The following is a 27,975-nucleotide window of genomic DNA, read 5'->3' as shown; positions in this document are numbered from 1 at the left end:
AGGAAACAAAAGGTACTTATTATAGTTCAGGAAATAAGAGACAGCCTCTGTCATTTTCCATTTCACAAAGTGTTCTAGAATTTTACCGGTGGTCTTTTGTGACATTGCCACCAGGTGGAATGGTGTGCAGAAGACAAAGGCATGTCAGTGTCCCATTTCTCATTTCATCGGCTATGAGCTCCAAGGAAGATCCATCATTTCATTGCCATCAGCCAAGGACGCCATTACCCGTGGTGCCAAGACACCTAACCAAAGGTGAGCCATGGTTTTTAGCTTTTTATTTGTTTATGTGCTTGTCTTACTTAATTGTCTTTTATTTTTCCACTTCTGACTTATTATTTCATTTAACTTGAGAATTTGTGTATACTCCTACACCGTTTTTTTCTTCTTTTTTAAAATTTTTATATATTTTTTTTACTTGAATATAGTTGACACATGATGTTACGTTAGTTTCAGGGGTACAACATAGTGATTCAACATCTGTATACGTTATGCCCCATGTGTGGCTGCCGTCCGACCCCATACAACGCTAGTACAATGCCATTGACTGGGTTCCCTACATTGTGCCTTTTATTCTCGTGACTTATTCTTGCCATAAGTGGAAGCCTGTATCTCCCACCCCCCTTCACCCACAGACCTAAAAATACCAGTAACTGTCAAACGCATTACAGATTGCAAAGACGTTTTACCCGTTGTCTAATTTCCACAAAGACCCCATGTAGTAGCCATAACTTCCATTTATAGATGAAGAATGGACGTGTGCAGCGAGGGGGTAGCCTGCAGACTAGGGGGAGTTCATGACAGCTTGCTGGAGACACCCCAAGCGGGCACGGAGCAGGTCCTGTGAATACCCGACACACTGCCGGGATCAGACCTTGACCCAGGGCCCTGGCTCGGAAGACAAGCTCTTTCCTCTGAAGGGGAAAAGAAAACAAAAGTAACCAAAAACGAGTAACAACAAAAGCCTTAGTTCTGGCTGACTTAGAAGGCATTTACCTGAAAAACCAGTAATTTGTGTAATTTGAAGTTAAAAATGTAAGCATTAGCAAGGTAGCCAAGTTATTACTGCATACCCATGGCATAAACGTGAAGCTGTTCGTGTATTAAAAGTGGAAGCATATCCAACAGAAGTTACCTCGAGATGCTGAAATTGAGCGGCTTTACTTTCATAAGGTTTTACAAATCTGCATTTTAAAATGTATTTATCTCCTTCTGTATTTTCTTCCTTAAAATATTGATTTTGGGGCGCCCGGGTAGCTCATTCGGTTAAGTGTCCGGCCTCAGCTCAGGTCATGATCTCGCGGAGCATGGGTTCCAGCCCCGCATCGGGCTCTGTGCTGACAGCTCAGAGCCTGGAGCCTGCTTTGGATTCGGTCTCCCTTTCTCTCTGCCCGTCCCCCACTCATGCTCGGTCTCCTTCTGTCTCTCGAAAATGAATAAATGTTAAAAATTTAAAAGAAATATTGATTTTGTTTTTGCTTATCTGTGTTTTATGATTTTCATATTATTTATTTTCTAATTTAAATGAGGTCCTTTTACGAATAGTCTAACTGGAAATAGACTGAGTAGCAGAACTTCAGGTAATTTTTAATTTTCTACTTATCTGCATTTGATAATTATTTTAAACCCATTTATTGTCGAAAGTAAATGATCTTTTTTCTTTTGGTTTTTCAGTAAACAAAACAGTGGTGGTATCCATCTATTTAAAGTTTTTGTGGTTAACTGTATTTTTATTTTAAACTGTTTGATTTTGCTTTTTTGTACTTTTCAAAATGCATAGTGGTTGGATTAATTTTGCATTTCAATTTTTTTATTTGTTAATTATTTTATTTATTTCCTAACTTTATTTGGGTAGCACAATTTAGAGGATGTTTATTTCTTTATTTCTATGTATGCATTTTCAAATTTTTCTGCAATGTTATTATTTGCATAATAGTTTTCATATTTAAACTTGTTGCCAATTTTCTCAATTTCTGGGAATGTAATTTAAGGAAAAAACAAACAAAAAGATTATAAATGTACAAATACATTCATTGCAACCTGATTCACAATAGTGCCAAGCCGGAAACAACAGGAAAAGCAAAGTCCACTAGGTTCAGTATTTCCACATTCAGTCGAAAGGTAGACTTTAGAAATTACACATCAGCCTTTGATGTAATATTAATAGAGGAAAAAGTGACTATAGGATTGTATGGTTTTTCCGAGCATGGTCGTTGTAACTTAATAGTGTAAAAAGGGCACAAAAAGAAAACTACAAGAACTAATTAAATTCAAGTAAACAGGGAAAAGATCGCTCTCTCACAAATCAAAGAGCTGGAAAAACTATTTGGACAAACAACAAGGAAATCAAATGATATTTCATGGGACTCACTCAATGCTTTATATAAAAGTAAGATTATTTTTCCCTTAAAAGAGGCAAACATGGCTTTTGTTCCCTGTTAGCAGGGATAGCCACTTCCCGGGGGTGGCCATGGACAGCCTGCTCTGCCTGGTAACTAAGTGCCCCAAGGCCCATGCGCTGCTGGGGGAGGCCAGGAGGAAAGCCCCAGGCAGAAAGCCAGGGGAGCCCAGGCCAGGGTCCCTCTGGGACAGCTAGCTGGCCTGGAAGTTTGGGGTGTCTGGTTTCAGCTATTGTGTTCCCACTTTGTAGGCTGGCCTCAAGATTATGCTAATTAACTCCAGGTCCCGGGTCTCCTGTTGCCTGGTGACAAAGTTTCACAGTTGAGGAGGAGGAACTGGCATGAACAGGGTAAGTTTTTCTCTGGTGATGGCCCTGCATTTATCGATTTACTTGAACTTTGCCCAACAACCCACGGCTTCAAACTCTGCTTTTTGCTTTCCTCCTTTGAGTAAGCAACTTTGGAAATGGCCGGTTCTCCCGGTAGGTATGCTTTATTTACAAACCCCAGACGCGAGCTAATTCATTATTTAGGAGAGGAGGAAGCTGGCCCTGAGCCCCAGGCAGGAAGGGCAACTAGTAGGGGACCCAGCTGGGGACCCAGCAGGGCTTTCTTTGGTGCCTGGGGCCATGGCTCAGCTTGGTTAGGTCGGTGTGTGAGTCTGGGCCTTTGGAGTCATGGTCAGGTCTCTTGCCAAAGTCTGAGTCTGAAATGAGAAGGTAAAATTTGCTGCTCCTGCAAGCAGGGGAGACTAGTGTTTGAACTGCTGCTGAACCCAACCGGTGACTGACCCCTCAAAGAAACTGCGGTGGGGGTTCTCTTCACTCATGAGGCTGGAGCCTGATTACTGCTGACTGTGGTAGCTTTGGAAGCACAATCCATCTTTTGAAAAGTCTGGAGGCAAACCCTTGCCACAAGTTATCCTGAACACTGGGATCCATTAACAAGTAAAGTCCTAGGTGGGGCTGGGCCTCTCGAGGAGAGACTCTTCAAGGAACACACTAGAACACATTCCTTATGTCGTAAATGGGAAAAGGTTGGTGACTTTGGACAGGCTACTTGGCCTCTCTGAGCCTTAGTCCCACGTATGTCCCATGGAGATGAAGATCAGTACATCAGGTGGTTGTTAAGAATTCCTTAGGATATCTGTAAAATGTCTGGCCCATAGTAGGTGGTCAATATAATCCATACACACAGTCTGAAAGCAGAAACTTCAAATGTGTTAAAAACTATGCAGTGTCGTTGCTTTGCAAAGGGTCTGGCACATAGTAGGCTCTCAATACATTTATGAACCGTATGTGATGTTATGTGAACCAAGTACTGAATGCTGACTCCTTGGGATAAAACGGGGAGTCAGGTTAGGAAATGTGTACAAAGTCACATATCTAGGGAGAGACAGAGCTGCGACTGGTCTCCAAGCCAGAGTGACTCATATGTTTCTGGGCTTCAGCCTCAGCCTGCAGAGGAGAAGGGAGGTACTGAGACAGCCACTGCCCACTCTGCAGAGCACCTGAACCCCCACGGTTGTCTAGAGACCAATTTTTAGGGCCTAGTGCTTGGTGGCTTCAATTTCCTCTTGGGGATCCTAGGTTCTCCTACTGTTGCTGACAAGAGGTGGGCGTGCTTTCTCCATCCACCCATCATCTGGGCGATGGGAAAGCCAAACTAGGTGATGTTTCCTGGTCCCTGGTGTCCCTAGAACACAAGGTGTGCACTGAAACATGCCCCCCTCCAAACAGGCATGGGGGGTTCCCCTGCCACATCATCCATCGCCAGCTTTCCGTCCACGGCCAATTCGGTTCGTTGCCAACCTCCAATTTCCTGCCAGTCTACATCATAGATCTCATCTCGGCCCCAGAGCTGGGTCTGGTAACATGCACAGGCTTTCTTTGCTGTGAGGAGTGAGTCTTAAGGATGGGGCTTAACCTCAATGCAGTGAAAGTCCCCTCAGATTCCAGCTCAGTTTAGGCTAGTGTCTGGAAAATACGATGAGTCAGCAGCTTTCTTGTCAGCCCAGAGGGCCAAATTTATCACAGGATATTGTCAAATCAAACTTCCAGGGAAAAGCCAAATGGCAGTTCGGCCCTCAGACAAGAAAACTGAGCAGATACTGGCTCTGCTTGACCAGCATGTGACTGTGACAGGGGACATGCTCTGGAGGCTCACGAGGTGCTTTCTCGGTAAAGTGGGATGGGTGGATTAAATGAGACAATACATGTGATGCCCTTGGACATAAAATAAGCACTCAACACGTATAGAAACATGTATGCAAAATGCCAGCCTGCTCTTGCCTTTTCTCCTTGACCCACGTAGGCGACCCAGAAGACCCTTCCATTGGTTCTGCTCTCACCACATATGGCGAATATGCACCGTCCTCCTCCTGCCCACCCCCTTGGTGCACACCACCTTCTTCTCCTGCCTGCAAGTGGCTGTCTTTGTCTACTCTTCCCTCCCTACCTCTGCAGACTTCCCAGCAGCCGGGGTGACGCCTCTAAACTTCAACATGCTCCACCTCATGCAGCCCTGCAGCCCCTGGCCAGCTCTCTGTCATTATCTTGCACCTTCTTTCTGTCCGTACTCCAGCCCCCTTGGCTTCTCCTTTCTCTTAAACACCACAAGCACCCCCCCCCACCCCGCCCTCCCCCCATAGGACTTTGCACCTAGTGCACTTTTCTGCGGTGGATTCTTCTCCAAATCCTCCCATGTGACCTCATCGAGTGTCACCTCAAATGTCACCTGAGATGACTTCCCCGAGACCTTCTCGGTCTAAATTTGGCCACTTCCTCCCCAATATTCTCTTCCCGACCCTTGGCATTCCCTTTGACATCTACCAGGTTTGATTTTTTGCAGAATATCTACACCAACTGAACTGAGCTCGAGTCTTTTTGGTTTTGTTTTGTTATTATTGATTGACTTGCTTTCTCCGAAAATCGTCGTTTCATGAGAAACACAGCAATGTCTGCCTTGTTCACTGTGTATCTTCCGACCTGACCTTGACCTATAGAATGACCCAAATACAAGTGTTGAATGAATGAATGAATGAATGGGCAAGTGAGTAGCTTGGGCTGTAGCAGGCTCTAGAGGTTAAAAGTGGACAAAGGTATAATTGTATCTTCTAATTGTTGCTATGTTTTTTCGTTTATTATTAGTATTATCATTAATCATTTGTGTTTAAAAGGTTGCAAAGGCTTTTGTCCTTGGGAATCTGCAAAGATCGTTCCGCAAGTCTTACACCTGGTATTGATGACTAGTGGGGAGTGTCCTAGGGCTACTCAGTGGAAAGAAGCAATCACTACGGTGCTGTTTGGTAGATCTAACAGTATTTACCATCATAAAGGCACTTAGCATTTGCTCCACACTGGCCACTCAATGTATACTCATCCCCACCTTTACTTTTCAAAACAACCTACAATTTTCTGACCCGTTTTGCTGACCAGTAAACTGAGCTCATGATTAAAACCAGGCTGGCGGTAAAGATGGGGTGGAGCCCAGTTCTAATGGCCTCAAAGCCTCTGTGGTCCCTGCTTCTATTAGTGCCTGCCTTCTATTAAGTACTTTTATACACGACAGGAAGGGAACAGACAAAATGGCTCCCACCTGGGCACCATCCCTATCTGGAAAATGCCAAAGAGCTGCCCCACCCTAAACCAAGTGCTGCTGGCTGTCAGTATGGCCATTCTTCCTATCATTTCCAGCAAGTTATATCTATCTGCCTAAAGTCAGAAAAGGGGTGACAGTGCAGAATAGTTCAGCAATGATTTCAAGCAAGCCCAATAAAGACTCAAGGAGGAGTGGGAAATCTGAATTCAGGAAATATGTCTATAGAAAAAAATAAGATTAGAAGCCACAGCATTTTTGAAAGACAGGTGCCTAACATACAAGCCATGAGCCCCAAACCACCCTTTTGCACCCTGTAACCTCAGCATCCCTTTAAAAATTAGACCCTGATCTTTCCAGTGGCCTCCCCCTCTGGATAGAGAAAAGTTAGCCACTTTTTAAATAAATATCCTCCCCTACATCGCATCATAGTTTGGGCCACCAACACATAAAAGGCCATGTGGTTTTTATATCATGCTCATCTGTGCTTGATCAGGGTTTTCAGTGCAGTGGAGGGCTGGCTGGCTCTGAGGGAACATCTCTGGAGGGAACAAGAATGGCTCCCTCCCCCTGCCCCTCCTCCACCACCACTGTCAGCATGGCCAAGCATGGGGCTGCCTGGAAACTGGGCTCTCCGCCTCCCGCTTAAGTCGTATGCCTGCAGGTGGTGGGGCGCTTTTCGGTGCTCCCCCACCTCCATCTGCAACTGCCACCAGGCAAATCGGGGCTCTCAACTCACAAGCGACACCATCACCATCCATCACCAAGGCTCCCATTCACTAGGCACCTGTCACACCCCGGCCTTTTCCTCCTACGCAATCTTCACATTGCCCCACTCTACCTGAGGAGACCGAGGCTCAGAGAAGGACTATGGCTTCTCTTACACATTAGGAGGAAGTAAGAATTCAGGATGTGAGCCAGGCTGGTCCACCCCCAAAACCGTGGCTCTCTGTGTATGTGGTCCCTCCTTGTCTTTGTCTGGGGAATATTTTCTCAGATTTTCCTCTTTGATTCAAATATGTTCAATATTTTAAAATCTTTCTTGCACACACACACACCACGTCTATTTTAAACAGGGTGATATGAGTGGTTTTACAGAACTCATGCGATTGAAAAGGAAGTGTGTGTGTGTATGTGTGTGTGTGTGTGTGTGTGTATGAGTGTGGGTGAATGTGTTTGTAACTTTCTTAATTAGAAATAGATTCTGTAGATACAGAATCTTGCAGATAATTTGGAAACTACCCAGGCATTTAAGGAAGTAAAAATAACCCGATACCATAATACCCAGAGGGCATTCTTGCTAATATTTGGATGTTCTTCCAACTTTTTCTCTGTGGGCTTGCATGCATGCTCCTGAGAAAGCTGATGTAATATGTGCATGTAACGTGTTCTTCATAACATTATATCTCAAAAGATTTCCTTTCAGCGTTTCTGAAAAATGATGTTTTTGTTTTGTTTTAGTTACTGTTGAGTATCCATTTCATTCTATGACTGCATAGTAATTATTTAATCAGTTGTCCATTGTTAGATATGTGGATCGTGTCCACTTGTTTTTATTATTTTAGGTGGCACTGCCATAAACATATTTATACAGAACGTTTTGTTCTTAGTTCTTGAAGGGAAATGCTTAGAAGTGGCATCTGTGCTTCCTGGCTAGCCGGGGGGCCCGTCCCTTCCGGGATGGTCAGCCCCATCTCCTCAGACCTCCTTCTGGATTCCATTGCTCTACCTTTCCACTTGTTCATTCCTACTTTTAGAAGCTTTTCTTTCTCTTTGACCTAACCCAATTAAAATTTCATTTGCTGTACTACTAACCCGCTTTCCAGTCTCCCTGCACACTTAATCTCACAGACAAAAAGTTGATCACACCATTGTATGCAGCTATTTGGAAAGCCTTCCTATCTTCAAGTGTGCCCCGCCCAGGGCTGGGTACACACTTGGTGACTAATAAATATTTGGTGTGAAAGTAACATCTTTCCCCTGTAGACTTCTCCCTTAAAAAATAGTCTGCATGTTCTAGAAGTCCTTTCAAAGTAGGTGGAAAAACAGTGGGTCAAGAGGATTACATAGCAGCTGTTAAAAGCTCTGGAATCTGGGACGAAGCTGACCCCTTTCTGAGGTCAAGGGAACTGGAACGACCTTGTTAAGCACCTACAATTCATTCATTCAGCCAATACTGACTGAGGGCCTCCTGTCTGCCAAGCACTGGGAATTTAGAGTCTAGTGAGGGAGGAGAGCAAGGGACAGACAATAAAAATAAGCTTAATAAGTAAGTCTACCATAAAATATATTTAGGTGTTAAGTGTTATGGAAGAAAGTGCAGCAGGTGTCCCTGGGTAGCTCAGTCGGTTGTGTCTGACTTTGGCTCAGGTCATGATCTCACGATTTGTGAGTTTGAGCCCCATGTTGGGCTCTGTGCTGACAGCTCAGAGCCTTTTTAGGATTCCCTCTCTTCCCCCTCCCCCCCCCCCCCCACTTGCGCATGCACTCTCTCAAAATAAATAAATAAACCTCAAAAAAAAAGTATTGCAGAGCAAGAAGGATCCATGCATGTTGGGGCTTAGTTTGCATCATTCATTGGGGGATCAGAAAGGTTGAATTGAAAAGGTAGAATTTACCCAAAACCTTGAAGAAGATCAACAGGTCAGTCCACTAAATACCTGAGAGAAGAACCTTCCAGAATAATGAAGCAGCTGGAACAAAGGCTATAAAGAAGAATTGTGGGGCAGTTAGAGGAATGGCCGGGCTGGGTGGTGGATATGGAGTAAGCACGGGCGTGAGTGGTGGGGAGTCCCTCAGAGAGGCAGTGGGTCAGGCCATGGGGCCACTAGAAGGTCTCCAGCCCTTACTTGGGTGAAACAGGAGTCACTAGAGGGCTGTGAGCCAAGGAGTAACATGGTGGCTGTGGTAAAAGAAGTCCCCTGGCTGATGTGTTGAGAAGAGATTGCATAGGGTAAAGACAGGTGCAGGAAAACAAGGTAGGAAGCCACTGCAAATGGCCAGTGGCAAACGGTAGGGACTCAGCCCAGGGTGGCTCTTGGGCAGGTGGTGAGAAATGGTAGGATTCTGGATCTACTTTGAGCACAGAGTCCACAGGATTTCCCGATGGACTGAACATGGAGTATAAGAGGAAAGGGGTACTGAGCATGGGGCCACAGTTTGGTGCCTGACACACAAGATGCTGTTGCTGACAGCCTGGTCAGAGAAGACTATGGGTGCAGCGGGTCGACAGCGAGCTTGGTTTTGGACACAGTGTGTTTCGGTGTCTTTACACCGTCCAAGTAGAAATGCTAAGCAGGCAGAAAGAAGGATACGTAAGTCTAGGATTGAGGGTGAAGTCTAGGTAAGAAACAAAAACTGGGGAGTCATGTATTTAAAGCAATGAGACTCAGTGACATCACCAAGGTATCAAGTGTAGACAGAGAAGAGGCAAGTGACTTGGCTCTGGTCCCCAGGGAACCCATGGCAGACACGGTTCAAATCCAGCCTGGTCAACCCTCTGCCACATCTGGTTTATTTCCACTGTCCCCTGGTGCCCCCACTCAGTGGGGTCCTGCACATGGTAGCTTCCTGATGGACCCACGGCCCTATCCGAGGGCCCACACTCCACGGCGAGGTACCAGCCCAGGATAACACTGTGGGTGATGCCAGCCGGGAGGCTGGATTTCCTTCTGTATCAGGTAGAAATTAGAGAGGACACGGGCTTGTCTGTGATCACCCTGGGGGAAGTGTAGGCACTGGCCTTCTTTCTTTAGTTTGACAGGCCTTATGGTTATGGAAAATGAGCCATATCCTATCTGCTCTCATTCTTTTTTGCTGATTTTGTTTTTGTGCCTCTGGTGTGCCTGCCTTCCTTTCTCCTCTCCCTCCCTCCCACCTTGCCTCCTCTATTTCCTTCCTTCCTTCCATCTTCTCCTCTCCTTCTCCCCTCTGCATATCCGTTGCCTTCCCTCTGCCACAGGGCCTTTCCATCTGATGTTTTCTCTATCCAAAATACCCTCCCCATCTCCCTGGATCCTCACTTCCTTCAGTCTCTGCCCAAATGTTTTCTTCTCAAAGAGGCCCTTCCTGGTTACTGTCCCCAGAAGTGTATATCTCCCCTAGGAACATCTCTGCCTCTTTTGTCCCGACTCTTTCTTCTCCAAGCACTCATGGCCACCTGGCATTGTGTGCCTCTTTGCTTTTGTTCATCTCTTTCTTCACTCTGCTTGCTGTATAAAACCACGCCTCATCCATGGCAGTTGTCCAGTACATACTGTTAATGAATAAAGGAATCCAAAAGGGCCATGGGAAGTTCAACTGCTCCCTTATGGTCGATCTTCAGGGCTTCCCTTTGAAGAATCTCACAGCTTCACATGGGGGCATCTATAACCCCCTTGGAGCTAGGGGCTTTCCTATAGCAGACAGAGGCACCACACCAGGGTACCTGCCAGTGATTACGGGGTCTGTGCCATTGTTCACCCCTCAGCAAGTCCTCCCTGGGGCCAGATGGGGTACAGAAGAAATGCACACACACAGGGCAGTTGAGGAGAACTACCCCCCATCTCCGTGACCCTGGGGAGCCTGTGCCTCAAGGAGCTATGTATGTCTCCTTATGCTACAGGAGAAAGTCATCTGAAGTCTGCACCTGGGTAGGCAGGGATCCCAGTAAGGACACCGGGCTGTGAAACATGACTCCACTGTTGATCAGTGAGGCTGTCCTCATCATGCCACTAATCCCCTCTCCCCCAACATGCGAAGTCACAATATACGCCTCCAAGGCTCACTCACCCTCACCCCACCTTCAGAAGCAGCCATTTTTAACATCTTATTCACAGAAGTGGGAGCTGAAGCTCAGTGAGGCTCAAGAGACTGGTCGAGGTCACCTGGATGGTAAATGGGGAGATGGGCAGCCACCCATGTGGGTCCAAAGCCCCTGTCCTTTTCATCCTTCCAGGCCGCTTTTCTGAGCCCACTTCCTTATCTGCAAGGGAGGCCGAGGCTGTGAGGAGAAAATGCAACACCTGCTATGTGGCCACAGCAGTATTTAAACCACATTGGCTGAAATTGAATTCAGACTCGTCTCTTGAGGTTTCGATGTGCCAGGACTCACTGGTTCCTCCACTTTCCTGGGTGGGGAGGTCGGTTTGTGCGTTTTGAATGTGTTAGTTGATGAACAAGGCATTTCTAGTCTGTTAAACTAATAATCTTAATATTTTATTTTAATTGTAAGGCACCTATTCCCTTTTGTTCCTTTAACAAATCCAATTAAAACAGAGTACATTCAGAATTACAAAATAGATGCTATTAAACCAATAAGAAATCATAATCTTTTGTTATTGGGCCATGTGACCCCCTGGGAACTTTTGCTCCAAATAAAAGTTGAATTCTTATTATCCGCCAGGGGAACGGGGCAGTTTGACAGATAACGACTTCCCAGGCAGCACATGTACAGAGCCTCGCTGTTGCTAAGGACGAAGAAGTAAATAATATTAAGGGTAGACAAAGCTATACGTGTATAATATCCCAGTAAGATACTTAGAGCTGCGTTGATCAGATTAACCAGATAACTGCCACATGAGGTGAACTTGATAACTTCCACACAGACACTCTGTTTGCTGCAGAGTGTCATGGAAAAAACACTCCACCCAGAAGCCTTGGGGAAAGGGGAGCCGTTTGAGCTCGGATAAAATACTTCATGCCCCACTCTGCCCCACAGCGTCCTTATCTCAGGGTAGGAGGAATAGTCCCACCTCAAAGGAGAGTAGTGAGGACTGAATGGAATGGCAAATGGGAGGTCACTTTGTGGAGAAGAAGGCATGATGTGCCTCTAAGGGCTCAGCATGCGTGTGGGGAGGGGTGGAGGGGTGGACAGCATCATGCGATCGACACATGGAGATGGCCTCCTGTCTGGGAATGTCAGGCGTGCATGTTACAGGGGTTAGATTTTAGTGAGCCCACATGGTGAAAATCAAACTTCTGGTGGTCTGCATACAGTCTCTCGGGGCCCCTACACAGCCAGCAGCCCCCCCCCCAGGGCAGAAGAGGGCCCCAAATTGTGGTGAGCACACAGGAATGTGGTGGGTTGTTTCCAGACCATGCTGGATGAAAACCTTTATCTTTACGTTCTTGACAAATTCAGGGTGGCAAGAAGCTCACACTGTGGGGATGCTGGGGGACTAGCACAGCTGAGGGACAACAGATTCCCATCTCCATCACCACCTGCTTGGGGGCACATGCCTATTAGGTAAACTGTGGTGGCATATGTGTACCCTTTAAACTCTCTCTCTCTCTCTCTCTCTCTCATCGTCAATCTCCAAGCTCTTAACAGTTAAATGACTCCACTAATGCTATTACAATACCTTTAAAATTCATCTTATTCAGAGATACATATCCATATATGTATCTAGGAGAATGAACACCCTGCACATTAGCCCCTGGCCAATACAGTGAGCAGGCAATGGTCTGAAATTTGCATGTGGGGCCTCCAAAAGGTCAGTGGGACATCTGCGTTATTGGCCTAGCAGGGACTGTGGCCAAAGTTTGGTCAGCTACTTCAGCTGGGGAGTCCACTCCGTTCCCCTTAAGCTGCTTGCAGGTTAATCCTGCTGCATTGCACTTCCCTGGCTAACCCATGCCAAGTCAGAATGGGCCTAAGTGAATGTCTGGCCACCCAGAGTCTGCGACTCTGTGATGTATCTTTGTTCCTACATCAGAGACCCCATAGGTGACCAAAACCGGCAGCACACCTTTTGGGGGACGTGAGGGGCAAGCAGCTTTAATTTCTGGTACAGGTGTCTTTTGCCCTGGGAGTGCTAGGATTCCAAAATGTCTTCTTCTCCTTGGAGTCAGAGGGCTGGCAATGTGTCCCCACCCCCCGCCCCCCGCCTGCCACCAAGGATAAGCAATTCTTACTGCTAGAGCAAAGGCAGCAGAAGAGAGAGAAGAAAGGCAGGATAGCGTAGCACAAAGATCGTAAGCTTTGGTATCAGACAAATCTAGGTTTGCTTTGGTTGTGCTGTGTTGTCTGTGTTACCTTGGGGAAGACACCTGACTTCTCTGAGCCTCGGTTCTCTTATTTTCAAACTCAGAATGATACTTGGCATAGTTGCTGTGTAGATATAGGAAGGGCCCAGCAGCGTGTCCCCAGTAGTTACTTTGGAACATTTCACCTGAGTGAATGAGGTTGAGCGGATCTTCTGAAATTGATGTCAGAAAACCCCCAGGATCATGGGGACCCTGTAAGACTCCACTCCTGCTGTCCACCTCTCCCCATCAACTCTGCCAAGTGCCTGGTGGAGCCGACGTTGTGAGCTCCACAGAAATCTTTTCTGCCTCCAGTCTGTCCCCTATCCCCTTCCTGACAATCTGTCCTTCTGCCCAGAGGAAAGAGGGGCACAGCATAACACAGCTGGGGGCAGTAATGGGAAAAATAAAAGCACTTCATGTTTAGACACCCCCAGTAAGCCTATGCTTTGCAAACCAGCTAACTCTGTAAAATGGGTAGAGGGAGCACACAGATCCTGGCCCAGAATGGGCATTAGACAAAATGGCAATTCTTTTCCCCCAGTGAAAATTACACCTGAGTCAAACATTAGTGCCTATTTTAGAGACCTGGATAGAAGTTCCAGACAGATGCACTCCACAGACGCCCCCACAGTGACCACCCACATCTTCGTCTGCCACATGGCTGCTTACGAGAAGGTACAACACATTTTAGGAAGGGGTGGAGGCGACAGGGAATGATTTGAAGATATGTGGAAAGTCACGGCAGAAGTGAGGCTGGCCTCTTGCGTGCCTAGTGAATGGGTCTTCCGAGACTCAGGAGAGAAAATAAATGCAATGCCTTTGGCATGAGTGATTTTATTGAAGGAGGTTCACACCACTTCCCCTTAAGAGATGGCCTGCAAGCAAGAAATTTCTCACCCATACAGTATGAAACTTGCTGTGAAGTTAGTTCCAATACTGGCTATGAAATGGCAGGGTTTGGGGGTTTCAGTTCTACAGTGCGTCTTTCCTGTATCTCAGTGCATTAGTCAAAAGAGTGAAATAATTATTGTGAGATCACATTAGCAAGATGTTAAAGATATCAAATGTATACAAAATCAGTCTTAATTACAAATATAAAGACACATGAGTGCGAAGCACAAGATAAATTCTATTATCATAGTGATGATAACAACCTTACAACTGAAAAATGCCTGCAAGTATTTTGATGGTATTAAAATATAGGTTGCCATTACATTTTTAATTTAGATATCCATGGGGTGTCCCACCATGCTGTTTGATTCACAATGACTAGATAGAAAAATTAATTAAAAATTAGAGTCAACCAACTGGTCCAGTTTTTCCAAAGTACAAAAACCAATTGTTCAAGATAAAAAGACTCAGTACCTTGAAAAATGTTTTGTATTAGGCTTCTCAGCTATTCGTATGATATGAAATATATTACTCATCTATCCATCCATTCATCTGTCTGTCTGCCCATCCATCCATCTATCTCTCCATCTATCTATCAACTTCTATCTCTTTTTCTGATTTCCAGCTTCCCTTGTGTGGGTTGTTGGTCTCACTCTGACATTAGAGGATTCTGTGAATTGGTAACATCAGACCATCTAACCAGTTTTAGTTGAATCAAAAGATCATGAGTTTTACACTTCTTTTGCCAATACTTACTCTCCTGCTCAATGGGAAGAACTGGGCAGGATGCTGACCTTTCCAAGTTGAATGAGAGAAGGCATACAGTCCTGGTCTTTGGGGTCTTTGCAGGTCTTCCTGCACTGGTCTGCTTCTAGGGGCACTCAGCAGCATAGGGGGTCAGGATGGGCCTTGAGCAATATAATACACCTGCTCTTCATAACCAAGAGCAAGGGACCCAGCCAGGCAGGGTGGCCCTGAGGAAAAGTGTGAAGGTGGTGGGGGCTGATCACGTTTCACCTGGCCTGGGGCCATCTGGGGACCCAGATGTACCAGGGAGGAGGTACAGTGCATTATCTAGCCCCTGCTTTGCTTTGCGGGTAATTAATGGGCAGGCTCAGAGCCAAAGGGCCTGTTGAGTAGTCCTTAATGGAGAAGTGCTCTGTGGGCAGCTCCGTGCTGTTTCCTTCCCATCACTCATCAGAGATGGAGGGCTTCTTACCAGGGTGTGGATGGGCTCTGGGGAGCAGGCTTAACGGGGCTCACCTGGGTGGATCTTCAGTCTACTGGAAGCATCCTTCTCATCCAGGGCCCCTCTAGCACATGCTTATTGTGTTTGGCCTTTCTGAGCTGAACTTTATCTTGAATATAAGAAATACAAAAGACAACCCAGACTTTGGAGAGCTCAGGAGAATCAGGTGGTCAGAATCAGTAGCAATCTAGATTTTAGCTCTTTGAGCTCGGGGACTGGCCCTGTTTTTTGCTCACTTGTGTAACACAGAGCTTTGTCACATAACAGGCTCTCAATATACTTACTCAATGAGTGGATGAATGAATGGATGGATGAACGAATGCAGGAATAAGCACATGGATTTAGCTTAAATTGGTCCCAAAGAACTAATACAAGGATCATGAACAAAGGAAACTTTACTATTTGTTCAGAACCATGTGACAGAATTGCCCAATAAAATACAGAACTATGCAATGTGTGGGGCACATGTATACTAAAAATGTTCTGTTGTTTATCTGAAGCTCAAATTTAACTGGGAATTTGTAATTTTATTTGCTAAATCTAGCAACATTATAATGTGGAAAGCAATTAATAAGCATTAAGATGAGAACACAGGATCCCTTGCTCTTCGTCAATCTTTTTTTAAATTTTTTAACTGTTTATTCATTTTTGAGAGAGAGAGAGAGAGAGAGAGAGAGAGAGAGAATCCAAAGCAGGCTCCAGGCTCCCAACTGTCAGCACAGAGCCTGATGCGACCTAAGCCAGTCAGACACTTAACTGACTGAGCCACTCAGGCACCCCGGCCCATCTTTTTTTAAATTGGGATTTCAACTCAAGTGCAGTAGGGCAGTTTTTCTGACATGTGCCTCATGCATCGCTGTTCCCTGTGGGGATATGCACATGTACCGTAGCAATGCCACATGGTACACGTTTGGATGCCTTTTACTGGGCAGGACAGGACTAAGTGGGGGCATAAAAAGTCACAGACTTTTACTCCAAAACCCGGCTAAGCAAGCAGCCACAGTGAAAAGGACAGAAAGAGAATATGGAGTCCTAAATCTTTTTAAGTTAAAAAAAAAAAAAAACAACTGTAAAATTTCTTTTTTTTAGCGCACAGTTCTCTGGGTTCTGACATATGTACAGCTTCATTCCCATAAGCACCAGTCAGGATACAGGCAGTTCCAGCACCCTGGAAGACTCCTTCCTGCTGTTCCCTTGTAGTCAAACCTTGCCCGCCCCTGATCCCTGGCAACCACTCATCTGTTTTCTGTACTATCATTGTGGCTTTTCCAGAATGCCGTATAAATGGAATCATTCATTATATAAGCATTTAAGATTGGCTTCTTTTATTCAGCAACATGCTTTTGAGATTCATCCAAGTTGTCCCATGCATCAATAGATTTGTCTTCTTTATGTTTAACAGTGTTCCATAATAAGGATATGCCACAATTTCTTTATCCGCTCACTGAAAAGCCTTTGTGCTGTTTTCTTCCGGTTTTGGCAATCATGAATAGAGTAGCCTTAAACACACATGGAAAAGTTTTTGTGTGAACCTGAATTTTTGTTTTTCTAGGGTAATTATCTGGTCAGGGAAACTCTGGGTCATAGGATAAGTATACAATTAATTTTATAAGAAATTGCCAAACTGTTTCTCAGAGTAACATTTTGAATTCCCATTAGCAATGCAGGAGTGCTCTGGTTGTCCTATATATCCTCACCAAATCTTTGTACTATATAGCTTTTTATGTTTCATTTTGTTTTTTATTTTAGAAATTCTAATAACTGTGCAGTGGTATCTGTTTGTGATTATAATTGGCATTTTCCTAGTTACTAATGATGTTGAGCAACCTTTTGTGGGTTTATTTACCAACTACATAACTTCTATGGTGAAAAGTCCTGTTAAATCTCTTGGGCATTTTATTTTTATTGTATTGTTTGTCTTCTTACTACTGACCTTGGGTTCTTTATAGATTCTAGATGATAATGCTCGCTTCGGCAGCACATATACTAGATTCTAGATGATAGTCCTTTTGTTGGACATGTATTTTGCAAATGTTTTCTTCCATTCTGTAGCTTGTCTTTTTATTCTCAAATTTTTTAAGAGAGCAATAATTTTTTGTGGAAGTCCAATTTGTCAGTATTTTATTTTTTTAATGGATTGCACTTTTGCCTAACTTAAGCTTATGAAGATTTTCTTATATGTTTTCTTTTAAAAGTTTCATGGATTTATACTTTACATTCATATCTGTGATCCAATTTGAGTTCATTTGAATTAATTTCAATAGTTTGAGATTCAATTTTTTTTTATTTTGAGTGACTAATTGTTCTAACACCATTTATTGGAAAGTTCATTGCCTCTCCATTGAATTTCCTTTGAACTTTTGTCAAAAATCAATGGACAATATTGGCCATATTTGTGTGGTTCTATTTCTGTACTCTGTTTTCTATTCCACTGATCTATGTATGTCTCCCTTCACCAAAACCATATGTTGTAATTATATGGTAAATTTTAAAACTAGAAGCATGAATCCCTCAACTTTATTTCTTTTTCAAAATTTTTTGGACCTCTAGTTTCTTTTTCTTTCAATACACATTTTAAAGTCTGTTCATTCACGTATAAAAATAATCCTGCTGGAATTTGTATTGATCTTTAGGCCAATTTGGATAGAATTGACTTCTCAACTATCCTGAGTCTTCCAACTCATAAACATGCTATGTTTCTCAATTTATTTAGATCTTCTTTGCTTTATTTCATCAGTGTTTTGTAATTTTCATCACAGAAATCCTGTACAATTTTGTTACTTATGTGTAATACACAAGTGTTTTATTTTTTGGAGCACTATTTTCCAAATTTCAAATTCCAATTGTTTGTTGCTGGAGTATAGAAGTGGTTTTGTGTGTGCGTGTGTGTGTGCGTATGTGTGTATTAACCAAGGTGTTAACTTTGTATCCTGCAACATTGTTAAACTCATTAATTACTTCTAAGAGTGTTTTTTAAATTTTCTGGAAATCTCTAGGTGAACAAGCAGGTAATCTGTAAGGAGAGTTTTGTTTCATCCTTTCCTGCCTGTATGACTTACTTTTTTTGCATTATTGCACTGGCTAGAATTTCCAATATGATGTTCAATAGGCATACTGAGAGTTTACCTTGTTGTTTTGTTGCCAAATGTAGAGGGAAATTTAGTCTATCACCAAGTATGATATTAGTTGTAGAGTTGTGTGTGTGTGTGTGTGTGTGTGTGTGTGTGTGTGTGTGTGTAAGCCCTTTATCAGGTTAAGAAAGAGCCTTTCTATTACTGGTTTGATGTCATAAATGGATGTTAACTTTTGCCATAAATTTTTTCAGCACCAGCTGATATGATCATGTATTTTTTCTTTTTAATTAGTTTCAATTAATGCAGTAATATGATGTATGCTGCATTACATTGATTTCTGAGTACTGAGTCAACCTTGCCTTCCCATTTGGTTGTCATGTATTTTTCTTTTAACATATTACTAGATTCTTTTTGCTAATATTTTATGGAGAATTTCTGTGTCTATATTCATGAAGAATATCAGTCTGCAGTTTTCTTTTTTTATATGGCCTATGTGTGATTTTAGTATCAGGGGAATGCTGGCCTTAGAAAATAAGTTAGGCATTGCACCCTTTGCTATTTTCTAGAAAAGATCATGTAAAATTGGTGTTGTCTTTAAATTTTTGGTACAGTTTTTCAATAGAACTATTTGGGTCAGGAGACTTGGGAAGGGAAGTTTTCCAAGTATGAATTCAGTCTCTTTAATGAATATTGGTCTTCATAGGTTGTATATTTCTTTACTGATGAGATTTTTAGTTTGTGTTTGATTACCCCTAAGTTTTTTTCTAAGGTTGTTTGTACTATTCCCTTATTATTCCTTTAATGTCTGTCTCTTTAATTACTGATATTCATAAAATGTGCCTTCTCTTTCCCTTTTTCTTTATCAGTCTGGTTAGAGACTTTCAAATCTATTAATCACTTCAAAGAATCAGCTTTTAGTTTCATTGATTTTCTCTGTTGTCTTTCTGTTCTCAATTTTATTGATTTCTTCCCCTTTCTTTATCATTTACTCCTTGTGTTTGTTTTAGGTTTATTTTGATCTTCTTTGCTAGTTTTTAAAGATGGAAGTTTAGGGGCACCTGGGTGGCTCAGTCGGTTAAGTGTCTGACTTTGACTTAGGTCATGATCTTGTGGTTTGTGAGTTTGAGTCCTGTGCCGGATTCTGTGCTGACAGCTGGGAGTCTGGAGCCTGCTTCAGATCTGTGTCTCCCTCTCTCCCTCTCTGCCCCTATCCCGCTTGTGCGCGCTCTCTCTCTCTCTCAGAAAATGAATAAAATTTTTTTAAAAAGTAAAAAAAAAAAACCATGGAAGTTTACATTATTGGTTTGAGACCTTTCTTACTTTTTAAAAATGTTCCTAGTATGAACATTTAAAGCTATAAATTTCCCTCTAATCACTGCTTTAGTTGCATATCATAAGCCTTGACATGTTCTATTTTCATTTTTCTTCAGTTCAAGATATTTTCTAATTTCCCTTGAGATTTATTTGATTCATGAATATCTATAATATATGGCTTAATTGTTAATTGTGGAGATTTTCCACTTATCGCTCTGATATTAATTTCTAATTTCAATTCCATTATTTTCAAAGACGATTCTTTGCTTTATTTCAATTTGTTTACATTTGTTAAGATTTGTTTCATAGCCAAGAATACAGTACATATTTGTGAATATTCCATGTGCACTTGAAAAGAAATGTGTATTCTGTTGCTAGGCAGAATGTTTTATGGGCCAATTAGATCAGCAGTTTTCATCTGGCGGGGATTTTGTCCCCCAGTGAGGAGTTGGCAATGTTTAGAGACATTATTGTTGTTAAAACTAGTAGCGAGCTATTTGCATTTAGTGGGTAGACTCTTCTGGCCTTTTGCTGGCTAAATATCCTACAATGTAGAGAACAGAACTTTCCCCCGTCACTGCCCCACCTCTGCTAACAACAAAGATTTATATGGTTCCAAATGTCAATAGAGCCAAGGTTGAGAAACCCTGTTCCTTGTGATTTTCTCTCTAGTTGGTTTGTTGATTATTGAGTGACAAGTATTGATGTCTCCACTTCTAATGACAGACCTATCTCTTTTTTCAATTTTACCAGTTTTCAATTCTTTTATATCAAACTCTGGTCTTAAGTACATATACATTTATTATTTTCGTGTCTTCATGGTGAAGTGTGTCTTTTATCATTATGTGGTATTCTTCTTAATCTCAGGTAAGTTTTCATGCTCTGAAACATACTTTGTCTGATATTAATAAAGTCACTCCAGTTCTCCTTCAATGTTTGTGTAGTATGCCTTTTCCCATTCTTTTAGTGTAACTTACTTTTGTTTAAAGTAGATTTCTTGTAGATAGCATATAATTGGGTCTTTTTCTTTTACTATTCATTCTGATAATTATACTTTGGATTGCTGTGTTTAGGTCATTTTCATTTAATGGAAGTATCGATATGTTTGGATTGAGGTCTACCATTTTAATAGTTGGGTTTTTTGCTCCATTTCCCCTTTTCTGCTTTCTTTTAGATTACTTGATTCTTTTTTTACCGTTTCATTTTAATGTTCATATTTCGGTTTTTCCTATGTCTGTATATTATTTTAATGATTGCTCTGGAGATTTAAAATATACATACTTAACTTTCCACAGCCTACTTAGAATTAATATTTTAATCTAGTGGGAAAATGCCCGCATCTGACTCCTGACAGCATGCTTTTGTTCAGGGTGGGAGCTTGGCCCAAAATAGAAAATCAGCAAGCAAGCTTTAGAAAACAGCCTCTAGAACAAGAAAGAACAGTTTTCATTCTCTTCCTAGCTGAAGATCTTCCTTGCTCCTGAGCCTCAGTCTTCCTCCCTTTACAATGAAGATAATCCGATGGATCTTACTGGATTGTTGAAGATTAAAAGGAATATGTGCAAAGTTCTGATAATAATAGTTAATAGTTAACATTCATCAACCTTTTACTATGTGCCAGGCACTGTTGTAAGCGCTTTATACTTAGATAATTTGCACTCCCCAAGAGCCCTACAGGGGGGATGTTTTCATAAATGAGAAAATTGTGGCATTAAAAATTGAAGAAAACTCTTCAGTGCAGATCTAGACTTCTAAGCTAAGCATTCAAGGGCCAGAAGCTACCCATGACTCTGTACCTTCTACTTCTCTGTATGGCGGCAGTCATAACTATGATCATACCTACCAGTGCAGAGGTGTCTACAGTTGAATTTCAGTGTGAAGTCTGTGAAGGGAGGAGGTGTAGGGGGTAGGAAGTAGAAAAAGACAGCATTCTTTTACATGCTGCCAGGCTCAACCCTGGCTCCTCCACACTCATCCGCACAGTGTAGGCACACACTCTCCCTTGTGGGCTGAGCAAAAGACGTTCCTGGGCTGTTTCTGTTGCACTGCAGTGATAGTAGCTAAGGCGTGACTAGTGCCTCTGGGTCCAGAAGGTGAGGAGAGATGTAATACGTAAGTCATTCTTCACTCCCCCCTCATTTCATATCCAGGCTATGCTCCTTTTTTTTTTTTCATGTTTCTTTATTCTTGAGAGAGAGAGCGAGAGAGAGAGAGCGAGCGAGAGAGAGAGAGAGAGAGAGAGAGAGAGAAAGAAAGTTGGGGAGGAGCAGAGAGAGAGGGAGACACAGAACCCAAAGCAGGCTCCAGGCTCTGAGCTGACAGCACAGAGCCTGACACTGGGCTCAAACTCATGAGCTGTGAGATCATGACCTGAGCCGAAGTTGGATGCTTAACTGACTGAGCCACCCAGGTGCCCCTATGCTGCTTCTGAGAACTCAGCACACCCACCCTAAGGATTCATGAGATAACTGAAAGAAACACTAGATTTTTGTGAGGGTCTGGGAAGTGGCCGATAGCCAAGAACACACACACACACACACACACACACACACACACACACACACACTTTAGCAGGAGGAGTCCAGGATAATGGAGAGATTCATATTTCAAGGAATGGCACAGAGGGGTGTTGAGCATCCTTCAGGCCAACCTTGCACCCCTGAAGAGGGAATTGAATTTGCTAAAGATCTTTGGCTAGGTTACTCCTGCTGATGCCCTAATTTCTGTCTATCTCGTCTCTAACCATTAGCGAGAGAAGCATTACAATTTGGGGGGAGTCTAGTGCCCTCACATCATCTTCTAACTAGACATATTTTCTCTTCTTGTCAGAGTATATCTTCTAGCAGTTTCTTGTGACTTTTCCCTCAAACCGATCACCAACCAATCAGAACAACACACTCCAAACATACACCCTTACTAAAAGAACATGGCCAAAGGCAGGAAAGGCACCAAGGGCAAGAAGATTACCCTTAATGTGGCCAAGAATTGTATCAAAATTACATTTGATGGGAAAAAACGCCTTGACTTGAGCAAGATGGGAATTACCACCTTCCCCAAGTGTATCCTGAGACTGAATGATGTGGATGAGCTCGACCTTAGCCGGAATATGATCAGAAAGATCCCTGACTCAATCTCCAAGTTCCAGAACCTGCGGTGGCTGGACCTGCACAGCAACTACATCGACAAGCTCCCTGAGTCCATCGGCCAGATGGCTTCTCTGCTCTACCTCAATGTCAGCAACAACAGGCTAACCACCAATGGGCTGCCCGTAGAACTCAATCAGCTCAAGAATATCCGCACTGTGAACTTGGGTTTGAACCATCTGGAGAGTGTGCCCACCACGCTGGGTGCTCTGAAGGAGCTCCATGAGGTGGGCCTACATGACAACATGCTGAGCACCATCCCCAAAAGTATCGCCAAACTCCCCAAGCTCAAAAAGCTCAACACAAAGCGAAATCCCTTTCCCAAGACAGAGGAGTCAGATACATTCATAGATTCCATCAGGAGGCTGGAAAACTTGCATCTGGTGGAGGAGAAGGATCTGTGTACAACTTGCCTGAGAAAATGCCAACAGGCCCGGGACAAGCTGAACAAAATCAAGACTATGGCCGCAGCAACACCAAGAAGGGCCATCTTTTCTAATCTGGTCTCACCCAACTCCATGGCCAAGGATTCACAGGAAGATTGGAGGTGACCTGGGACCCTGACCCTGAGGCAGGAAGGGGAAAGGGAGGGAGGGAAGATGGCAGGGGGCTGCATCTACAGGGAATTATGGGATCCCCACATTATTGCAACAGTTCCTCCAGCCAAGCCCATAAAATACCTTTCCCTACCTCCTTGGCTTGTGATTTTGTTGACTGAAGGGCTTTTAGTTCTTTGCCATTCCACACGTTTCTCTCTTCTTTACATGCACACACCCATATGTACAGGCACAAAGAGTCAGAAAAGGGCCATCCATCCCACTTCTTCCCAGAAGTCTCCTGCCTACAGCCCGTGGCCAGGGCAGCCAATATTGTTAGCATGCTCTTAGTCACATTGTCATACACTTCAGGACCAACTGCCAGCTCCCAAATGTGGAGTTCATTCCACGGGAATGCTTTGGTTCAGGGTTTTGGAAGTCAGGAATCTCAGAGCATGGATTGGTAGGAGGGAAGATGGACATTTAGTCTTGGGAAGGTGACAAATCTGGGCCACAGAGATGGGCAGATAGTATCATTAAGTGTTGGCAGGTAATATCTGGGGGTGAAAGCAGTACTATCTTTGTCTCTCGTCTGCACACGCACAATTTGCTCTAGGAGCCTTCTAGACTGAACCTGCAAGCTCTTGACTGGCTGTGAATGAATGAGAGTGCATTCCCATATTATTATGTCCCATTCCTTTCCAGACTCCCGTGGGGGAGCAAGGAAAGAATGGGTGCAGGTATGGGTTGGTGCAGTCCACACATAAATACCTTACCAGGCATTGGGCTAGGTGCAGGGACTGTGTCTTAGCGGAAAGCTTGCCTTGTTGTGTGCAGACCAGTTGAAAGAAGGCAGGGCAGAATGTCATTGTCTGAGAAAGTTAGGAGATATGTGCCAAGATATGTGTAGGCATCGAGAAAAGCCAAAGATTCTGGAGCTGGACAGATCTAGGTCCAGGGCAGCTCTGCTTCTTTCTTGCCATTTCCCTGGACATCTTACTTAGCTTTAGTTCCCTCATCTATAAAGTGGGGAAAATACCGGCCCCAACCATAATGGTCGTTGTGCATCTAAAGCAGATGGCACACGGAGTAATTACTCAAGAGAAGTCATTTCTCCGTACGATCTGGAACTTGGTACATCTCAAAGCTGAAACAATACTTTGGACAGTGTCCCTAGTCACACTAGATCTTTGGCAGAAATGACGGTGGTAGAGTCAATTCTCACAGTAGCTGAGAACATTCGATGCACTATTCACTCATGCTAATCCATACCTTCATGCTGCCTAAAAGGAAAGGATCACAAAAGACATATTTAGGAAAGCCTTTTTCTTTTCTTTTCCTAATCAAGACTTTCCTATGTCAGTGGCAAGTTTTTTAGTGGTCAGTGGAAAAGTACAGAGATGTGTTCACTCAGCAGGACTAGCTTACTTCTTTTTTGCATTATAAACCACAGCAGACAGCATACTTCATTTCTTCACCCATTACTGCTATTTTCCTTTGTGATGCTTAGCTGTGACAACTGTTCCTAAAATCTCTGAAGATATGAATCAAAGTTCCCTTTTCAGCTTTTCCCTTTATTAAATGTTTTCCATTATAAAAATAACAAAACCACAACAGAATTTTAAATATAACATCTTCAAGTATCTACAATTCTACAATGTAAGCCAGCTATAATACGGGCAGATTTCCTTATTATTCTTCGGTGTATATTTTTATATGCAGTTAAAATTATAGCATTTACATCATTTTTATCCTGCTTTGAAAACCGAGTCATTACATGGTCTTAGAAACCACAATTTTAAACATCTGCAAGCTAGCCAAACACACACATAAGTTACTGTTGGGCATGTGAGCCGTTTCCGGTTTTTCACCAATAGAAATCATTTTGTGATGGAAGCCTATATGATGAAGACTTTAAAAACTGTTTTGCATTATTTTCTTGGTATAGCTTCATTATTACAAATACGTTGAAGTGTGGTTTTTAAAAATAATTTTTAATACATGCCATTAAATAACTTATAACAAGATTACCCATTTATGTATCTCCCAGTAATATATTAGAGACTCTGTTTCACCACATCCTGGTCAGCTTTGAGTACCATCCTTTACATTTTCCCCTTCGCTTAATGTCTGAAATGATTTACTAGAAGCCCTTCCCAAGGTGGGTGGAGCAGTCATGTTTGTGAAGTGCTTGATGAGATGTCATGCCTTAGGCTCAGGAGCCATCACTGACATGTTGGCCTTGAACATATCCCTAACTAAGGTCACCATTCTGCTATTTTAGCTACTTCCTCTCTCACCCAAGAAGTACAGAATCCATGCAAGGGCATATGATCCTGGCTAGTTATTTGGATATTACCCATTTCCGTTCTTTAGAATTAGTGTTCCCCTCTTAGTCACTCAAAGGGATTGGCAGAGAACAGGAACTAAGAATAAAAGGTCTCCCTGTGCCCCTAGGCGGGCTCCTGGTCTGGACCATGGATTTGCCTCCTCCTCCCTCTCCTGCCCTGTCAGGGCATATTTCCTCCACCACGCCTGGTCCTGAACAATCTCCAGGCACCAACCCTGGATTCGCTGCCAACTGAGTGGTTGGTGTGCAAGATGACATCATCCTTGTCCTATCTGCCATCCTTGGTCTAGGTGCTTTATTCTGCTTTCTTCCTCATAGCCATGTTTTAGGAAAGGGCTGTAAGCATCGTTAACTTCATGAGGACTGACAAATAAATGGGCAGGGGGCTTTGATTTGCCATAGGATGCATTCATGTTAGACACCTGGTTAGCCAGGAAAACTGGCATTAGAATGGAGCAAAGATTGGAGATAAAGGTGAGTTGTGTGTCCTCTTCCACATTTTATTGCTTTTTTTTTTTTTGGATCAGAAAAAAAGGCTTGATGTTAACATTCCTTCACGGTCTAAAATACACAGTCACTTTTCCTTCCTGGAAATTGTATTAAGCTTAAAAACACTTGATAGGAAAAGCATGGGGTTTCCCTTTCCTCAAATGGAACAAAGACCCTATTTAGGCTAACCCAGTCACTGCCCTTTCTGAAAGCCAGGCATGACCTAGGTGACCCCTGTATGACCTCTGCCCTTGCTGTGTTTTGCCTCCATGACCTGGAGTAATTGCCTCAGTCTCTTGTCTCCATCCCCAGGATCCGATCAACATCTCCCTAGAATAGCTTTATGGCAAACCCTTGAAGACTAATCAGCCAACAAGAACAAACGACTCTGAAGAAGAAAAGCCCTCGGTTAGGAGAAGAAAGAGTGGTAAGGGGAACATTCTGGAAGCCAGGCTGTCTGGTGCTGGCCAAGATACTGACTTGCTTCTTAAATTCACTTTGCCTCTCTTTGATTTAGACCATCTGTGTATGAAAATGACTTTGGGAAATACTTAGTGTATTTTTTTATGCATATAGAGGAAATGTTTAAAAAATGATAGATATAAATTATAGAAAATTAAAGTTTTAAAAGAAGACTTTAAGACTTAAAAGACTTATGGTCTCTACACTTCTTCTGAACTAGTAAAACTCTCTATGCTAATCGCCTGTGGTAAGTTACGTACTTATAATGCAATACATCTGAAACTAAAATTTACACAAAAGATTCATACAAAGAAATATACTTAAAATATGATAGATAAATAAAGTATATTTTAATCATTCAGTAATGCACAGGTAGGCAAAGAAGGAAGGAAGGAAGGAAGGAAGGAAGGAAGGAAGGAAGGAAGGAAGGAAAGAGAGAGAGAAAGAAAGAAAGAAAGAAAGAAAGAAAGAAAGAAAAAGGAAGGAAGGAAGGAAGGAAGGAAGGAAGGAAGAAAAGAAAGAAAGAAAGAAAAAACAGAAATGAACAACAGGGGAAAAGTAAACAAGGAAACAAAATATAAAACAGCAGATTTATGTCCTCACATTTCAATAATTATATTAAATGTAACTAGTCTTCTTTATTTGCCATGGCCCCAAACTAGAAACAACCAAATTTCTCTCAATAGGCAAATGGTTAAACAAACCCCGGTATATCCATATCATGGATACTACTGAGTGATAAAAGGGAACATATTATCGACACATGCAACGATGTGGATGGATCTCAATAGCATTATTCTGAGTGAAAAAGGCCAGTTTCTGTGGGTCACATACTCGATGATTCCATTTTTAGATCATTCTCTAAAGAACAAAATGATTGAGGTGACAGATCAGTGGTTGCCAGGCGTTAATGCTGATGAGGGGTGGTACAGGGTGGGCAGGACCATAAAATGTAGCTCAAGAGATAGCTCTGTGGTGATGAAAACAATTGATTATGATGATAGTGGTAGTGGTTATACGAATCCACACCTACGATAAAATGACACAGAACTATGCACACATATTGTACCAATGTCAATTTCCTGGTATCGAAATTGTACTAGAGTTGCATAAGATGTAACAACCATCAGGGGAAATTAAGAGAAAGCTGTACCGGGACTCTGTGTACTATTTTTGCAACTTCCTGTGAATCTATAGTTATTTTAAATAAAAAAAAATTTTAAACAATCTTGCAGCCCAGATGCAGCAATAAACAGATCCTTGTACATCAGCCAAGTGCTAATTTATGAGTAAATATGACAAGCTTAATGTTCTGCAACCATCCCAAAGAGCTAAGGCATTTCAGGAGAAAGAGCACCTTAACCTCAGTTCACCAGATAATCTAAAATGATCCACTGTTGATTTTATGCTTAAAGATGCTACAAATAAGAAAAAGAAAATGTGTGCCTTCTCTACGCATGTTC

General features: G+C 42.8%; 2 protein-coding genes across 6 annotated transcripts in view; one reads left to right on the top strand and one right to left on the bottom strand.

Annotated features, from left to right (window-relative positions):
* WDFY4 (WDFY family member 4) overlaps positions 1–27,975 on the bottom strand; it is a 295,826-nt gene that overhangs the window by 45,139 nt on the left and 222,712 nt on the right. The gene's annotated exons all lie outside the window — the stretch shown is intronic.
* Positions 16–27,966, top strand: LRRC18 (leucine rich repeat containing 18). Of its 2 annotated transcripts, XM_019444890.2 has the most exons (4): positions 16–255; positions 2,651–2,749; positions 22,362–23,222; positions 26,363–27,966. In XM_019444890.2, the coding sequence occupies exons 3-4, from the start codon at positions 22,459–22,461 to the stop codon at positions 26,382–26,384; spliced, it is 786 nt and encodes a 261-aa protein (XP_019300435.1). In that variant the 5' UTR covers positions 16–255; positions 2,651–2,749; positions 22,362–22,458; the 3' UTR covers positions 26,385–27,966. The 2 variants fall into 2 exon arrangements, with proteins under 2 accessions (XP_019300435.1, XP_019300436.1); XM_019444891.2 differs by lacking the exons at positions 16–255; positions 2,651–2,749 and adding an exon at positions 12,138–12,222.

The sequence above is a fragment of the Panthera pardus genome, unplaced genomic scaffold, assembly GCF_024362965.1.
Source record: "Panthera pardus isolate Hobbes unplaced genomic scaffold, ASM2436296v1 HiC_scaffold_22, whole genome shotgun sequence".
Taxonomy (NCBI): Eukaryota; Metazoa; Chordata; class Mammalia; order Carnivora; family Felidae; genus Panthera; species Panthera pardus.
This window is presented reverse-complemented; position numbering and strand designations above follow the sequence as displayed.